The following is a 6,000-nucleotide window of genomic DNA, read 5'->3' on the forward strand; positions in this document are numbered from 1 at the left end:
CACAGATCAACGCTGCCCCGCACAGATCAACACTGCCCCCACAGATCAATCCCCCCACAGATCAGCGCTGCCCCCAGATAAATTCCCCACTCCACAGATCAGTGCTGCCCTGCACAGATCAACGCTGACCCCCACAGATTAATCCCCCACAGATCAGCACTACCCCAACAGATCAACTCTTCCCCTCCACAGATCAACGCTGCCACCCACAGATCAACACTGCCCCCCCACAGATCAACGCTGCCCCACACAGATCAACGCTGCCCCCCACAGATCAATGCTGCTCCCCACAGATCAACAGTGCCCCGCACAGATAAACGCTGAACCGTACAGATCAATGCTGCCCCGCACAGATCAACACGGCCCCGCACAGATCAATGCTGCCCTGCACAGATCAAAGCTGCCCCGCACAGATCAACACTGCCCCGCACAGATCAACACTGCCCTGCACAGATCAACGCTGCCCCGCACAGATCAACACTGCCCCACAAAGATCAACACTGCCCCGCACAGATCAACGCTGCCCCTCACAGATCAACACTGCCCCACACAGATTAACGCTGCCCCGCACAGATCAATGCTGCCCCGCACAGAACAACGCTTCCCCGCACAGATCAACGCTGCCCCGCACAGATCAACACTGCCCCGCACAGATCAACACTGCCCAGACAGATCAATTCTGCCCCGCACAGATCAACGTTGCCCCCCACAGATCAATGCTGCCTGCATAGATCAACGCTGCCCCTCACAGATCAACACTGCCCCGCACAGATCAACGCTGCCCCGCACAGATTAACGCTGACCCGCACAGATCAACACTGCCCCGCACAGATCAACGCTGCCCCTCACAGATCAACACTGCCCCACACAGATCAATGCTGCCCCGCACAGAACAACGCTTCCCCGCACAGATCAACGCTGCCCCGCACAGATCAACGCTGCCCCGCACAGATCAACACTGCCCAGACAGATCAATTCTGCCCCGCACAGATCAACGTTGCCCCCCACAGATCAATGCTGCCTGCATAGATCAACGCTGCCCCTCACAGATCAACACTGCCCCGCACAGATCAACGCTGCCCCGCACAGATTAACGCTGACCCGCACAGATCAACACTGCCCCGCACAGATCAACGCTGCCCCTCACAGATCAACACTGCCCCACACAGATCAACGCTGCCCCGCACAGATCAACACTTCCCCGCACAGATCAACGCTGCCCCGCACAGATCAACACTGCCCTGCACAGATCAACACTGCCCACACAGATCAATTCTGCCCCGCACAGATCAACGTTGCCGCCCACAGATCAATGCTGCCTGCATAGATCAACACTGCCCCGCACAGATCAACGCTGCCCCCACAGATAAACGCTGCCCCCTACAGATCAACGCTGCCCGTACAGATCAACGCTGCCCCCCCACAGATCTATGCTGCCCCCTACAGATCAATGCTGCCCCCCTACAGATCAATGCTGACCCCCCTACAGATCAATACTGCCCCCCACAGATCAATACTGCCCCCCCACAGATCAATGCTGCTCCTCATAGATCAATGCTGCCCTCCCACTAAACAATGCTGTCCCCCACTTACTTATCAAATGCCTCCATGGTGTTTTCTATCTTCTCTCCGGCTCCTGGAGGACAGGGGGCATATTATAATCAGGTCATTGTGAATATCACCCCAGCTTTCCCAGACTCCTGACCGGCATTTTCTATTCTGAAGTATGGGAAAGGTGTCTGACAACCTCAGCAGCAGGTGTAATTACAGCATCAGTGGTTGTCACCTAACTTCCCCAGAAAGTGACCAGTGTCAGTGACATTACTAACTATAGGGGGACGCCCCATACCTTCTATAATAAAGGGTTACATGGTGGGGCGCCGGGTGGTCTGGGCCCCACAGCTGGCATGACTTACCCCCTCGGTGGGAGATGTGGCGGCAGTGGAAGGCCAGTCTCTTCCTCTTCTGCAGGATGTGGGGATTCTTCAGTAAGTAATAGGATGTGGCAGCGTAGCCCCCCAGGACTGGCACCAGGTAATATAAGGAGCGCACCATGATGAGGAGATGGGGCCCGGCAGCAGGACCTGAGGAGAAGAGCCCCGAGAGAGTCATCATCCAGCTGCAGGATGTGAATGACACAGAGGATTGGAGGAGTGATGCTCCTCTACTACAGCAGCCGCCTCCTCACTGTGTCTGCCATGGGCACTGCCCGGAAAATCTCTTCTCAGTGCCCAGGATTAATGTCTGCACAGTAATATGTCTGCTGTACAGCGGAATATGCAGCCACAGGGTATCTTCTATTCTACTGTCACAGGGTATCCTCTACTGCCACAGGATATCCTCTATTCTACTGCCACAGGGTATCCTCTGTTCTATTGCCACAGGGTATCCTCTGTTCTATTGTCACAGGGTATCCTCTGTTCTACTGCCACAGGGTATCCTCTACTGCCACAGGGTATCCTCTACTGCCACAGGGTATCTTCTATTCTACTGCCACAGGGTATCCTCTACTGCCATAGGGTATCTTCTATTCTACTGCCACAGGGTATCCTCTACTGCCATAGGGTATCTTCTATTCTACTGCCACAGGGTATCCTCTATTGTACTGCCACAGGGTATCCTCTATTCTACTGCCACAGGGTATCCTCTACTGCCATAGGGTGTCCTCTATTCTACTGCCACAGGGTATCCTCTATTCTACTGCCATAGGGTATCCTCTATTCTACTGTCACAGGGTATCCTCTATTCTACTGTCACAGGGTATCCTCTACTGCCACAGGGTATCCTCTATTCTACTGCCACAGGGTATCCTCTACTGCCACAGGGTATCCTCTATTCTACTGCCACAGGGTATCTTCTACTGCCACAGGATATCCTCTATTCTACTGCCACAGGGTATCCTCTATTCTACTGCCACAGGGTATCCTCTACTGCCATAGGGTGTCCTCTATTCTACTGCCACAGGGTATCCTCTATTCTACTGCCATAGGGTATCCTCTATTCTACTGTCACAGGGTATCCTCTATTCTACTGTCACAGGGTATCCTCTACTGCCACAGGGTATCCTCTATTCTACTGCCACAGGGTATCCTCTACTGCCACAGGGTATCTTCTATTCTACTGCCACAGGGTATCCTCTACTGCCACAGGGTATCCTCTGTTCTATTGCCACAGGGTATCCTCTGTTCTATTGTCACAGGGTATCCTCTGTTCTATTGCCACAGAATATCTTCTATTCTACTGCCACAGGGTATCCTCTACTGCCACAGGGTATCTTCTATTCTACTGCCACAGGGTATCCTCTACTGCCACAGGGTATCCTCTATTCTACTGCCACAGGGTATCCTCTACTGCCACAGGGTATCCTCTATTCTACTGCCACAGGGTATCCTCTACTGCCACAGGATGTCCTCTATTCTACTGCCACAGGGTATCCTCTGTTCTATTGCCACAGGGTATCCTCTGTTCTATTGTCACAGGGTATCCTCTGTTCTATTGCCACAGAATATCTTCTATTCTACTGCCACAGGGTATCCTCTACTGCCACAGGGTATCCTCTACTGCCATAGGGTATCTTCTATTCTACTGCCACAGGGTATCCTCTATTGTACTGCCACAGGGTATCCTCTATTCTACTGCCACAGGGTATCCTCTACTGCCATAGGGTGTCCTCTATTCTACTGCCACAGGGTATCCTCTATTCTACTGTCACAGGGTATCCTCTATTCTACTGTCACAGGGTATCCTCTACTGCCATAGGGTATCCTCTATTCTACTGTCACAGGGTATCCTCTATTCTACTGTCACAGGGTATCCTCTACTGCCACAGGGTATCCTCTATTCTACTGCCACAGGGTATCCTCTACTGCCACAGGATATCCTCTATTCTACTGACACAGGGTATCTTCTATTCTACTGAGAAAAATGTGTATATAGAACACACACACCGGCGCTCCCAAAGGATGTTGAACGTGGAAAAGAAAAAAGCTGCTGGCGCCTAGACAGTTACTGTGCTCAGCTTGTCATGTGTTGAAGGGAGAAAAACCTGTGTTAAAAAGCTTTAGGTCACCGCGCTATCCTAATCAAAAACAATAGACTAGGCCAGTTCAAACAATGCATAAAAGATGGTTCCAACTGGAATAAAGTAGGAAAAGCACTTACAGTAAGTAAGGGGTATCCTCTAGGTATCCTCTACTGACACAGGTATCTTCTATTCTACTGCCACAGAGTATCCTCTATTTTATTGCCACTGGGCATCCTCTATTCTACTGACACAGGATATCCTCTACTGTCACAGGGTATATTCTATTCTACTGCCACAGGTTATCCTCTGTTGCTACAGGGTGTCATCTACTGCCACATGGTATCTTCTATTATACTGCCATTGGGTATCCTCTGTTCTACTGCCACAGGGTATCCTCTATTCTGCCACAGGGTATCATCTAAAGCCACAGGGTATCCTCTACTGCCATAGGTTATACTCTACTCTAATGCCACAGGGTATCCTCCACTACCACAGGGTATCTTCTATTCTACTGCCACACGGCATCCTCTACTGTAACAGGTTATCATCAAATCTGTTACTGCAGGATATCCTCTACCTCCATACAGCAATCACTACTCTGCCGTCACTGGGTATCCTCTAATATCAGGGTATCATCAGCTTTTCCTCCACTATTAGGGTCTACTTCTCCTCTGACATGGTAATGGCTATCTTGTACTTTGCTGACAGACGGGATCCATTACAGCCGGAAGGAATTTTCAACTCTTCTGATTCAAGTTCCCCTCTTAATCCACGGGGCATCCTCTATTCTACTGCCACAGGGCATCCTCTATTCTACTGCCACGGGGCATCCTCTACCCTTCACCCAGTTCGTTCCATGCGTGGCTATCCTGGCACAAGATTACTATTAGCCTACTGGTAGGCGGCATCTGATATCTTTACACGCAGCCATGCCCTGATCCGTACCACCTATTCATGCCCTGCTACATAATGCCAGCTATTCCTCTGGCACAGGCTTTTCTTGCCTACCCTATGGCACAGGGCACCCACCTGGTTATGTGCTGCTCCCGGCACCGTCTATCCTCCCGTGTGCTACAGAGGGCTTGGTCCTTCTCGGTTTGTCTCCCGGACCAATGTACCCATGACGATCCCAGCTCAGATGATCTGCCCCTCACCTGGCACACAGCCTCGCCTCCGGTTCTGGCACAGTCCTTGCCCCCCACCTGGCACACAGCCTCGCCTCCGGTTCTGGCACAGTCCTTGCCCCTCACCTGGCACACAGCCTCGCCTCCGGTTCTGGCACAGTCCTTGCCCCTCACCTGGCACACAGCCTCGCCTCCGGTTCTGGCACAGTCCTCGCCCCTCGGTTTGGCACAGCCTCCACACCTGCCGCTGACTGATGGATCTTCGTGCCTGGCACAGAGCAGTCGGTCCTGTGGGCAGATTGTGGGCACACTATGGACACGGCAGCCTGTCGGTGGCTGGCACCGTGCCCACAGCTGCGCCCGCTTTCTACCTGCTTTGTGGATTGGACGGGAATGCTGCAGCTCAGCAGATAGAAGCCGACAATCAGCAGTTTCTGATCAGGAGGGGGGTGCAGGCGGTGCCCCTGGCATGACAGAACCGGGTCACCAGAGAAGGCATGTAATCCCCGACTGCACGAGCCGTCCTGGCAGCTAGGAGGTTAATGCCGCCCTGACACACCTGTCCACATTCCAGGCAGGTACAAACCTGCAGCCGCCCAGGACCACAACCTGTTTGGGCAGTGACCAGGGACGGGACGGCCGGACCCCCAACCGCATGTCCTGCAGCTACCAGCTCTACGTCATGTCCAGGGGGTACCGTGCTGAAGTATCTAAGCCTCGCCTGCGATACCGACCGAGGACACACACCACGCCATATATTGTTACAGAATGTCAGTGTATCTAATCCTCTCCTGTGTGATACTGTCTGCTGAGCCGTGTATCTAATCCTCTCCTGTGTAATACTGTCTGCTG

At 52.6% G+C, this 6,000-nt stretch overlaps 1 protein-coding gene across 6 annotated transcripts in view; it reads right to left on the bottom strand.

Moving 5' to 3' along the window:
* GDPD3 (glycerophosphodiester phosphodiesterase domain containing 3) overlaps nt 1–5,800 on the bottom strand; it is an 11,978-nt gene extending 6,178 nt beyond the window's left edge. Inside the window, exons 1-5 of one of the 6 annotated variants that reach the window (XM_077273980.1) lie at nt 5,520–5,800; nt 5,323–5,436; nt 5,054–5,178; nt 1,917–2,084; nt 1,594–1,636 (exon numbers count right to left, since the gene is read on the bottom strand). In XM_077273980.1, the coding sequence (XP_077130095.1) occupies nt 1,594–1,636; nt 1,917–2,055 (182 nt within the window). In that variant the 5' untranslated portion in view covers nt 2,056–2,084; nt 5,054–5,178; nt 5,323–5,436; nt 5,520–5,800. Of the gene's footprint in view, nt 1–1,593; nt 1,637–1,916; nt 2,085–5,053 lie in introns of all 6 variants that reach the window. The other 5 variants (XM_077273981.1, XM_077273979.1, XM_077273984.1 and 2 more) reach the window with 5 other exon arrangements.
* Between the last annotated feature and the right edge of the window lie 200 nt (nt 5,801–6,000).

The sequence above is a fragment of the Ranitomeya variabilis genome, chromosome 7 (genome assembly GCF_051348905.1).
Source record: "Ranitomeya variabilis isolate aRanVar5 chromosome 7, aRanVar5.hap1, whole genome shotgun sequence".
In the NCBI taxonomy this organism is placed as follows: Eukaryota; Metazoa; Chordata; class Amphibia; order Anura; family Dendrobatidae; genus Ranitomeya; species Ranitomeya variabilis.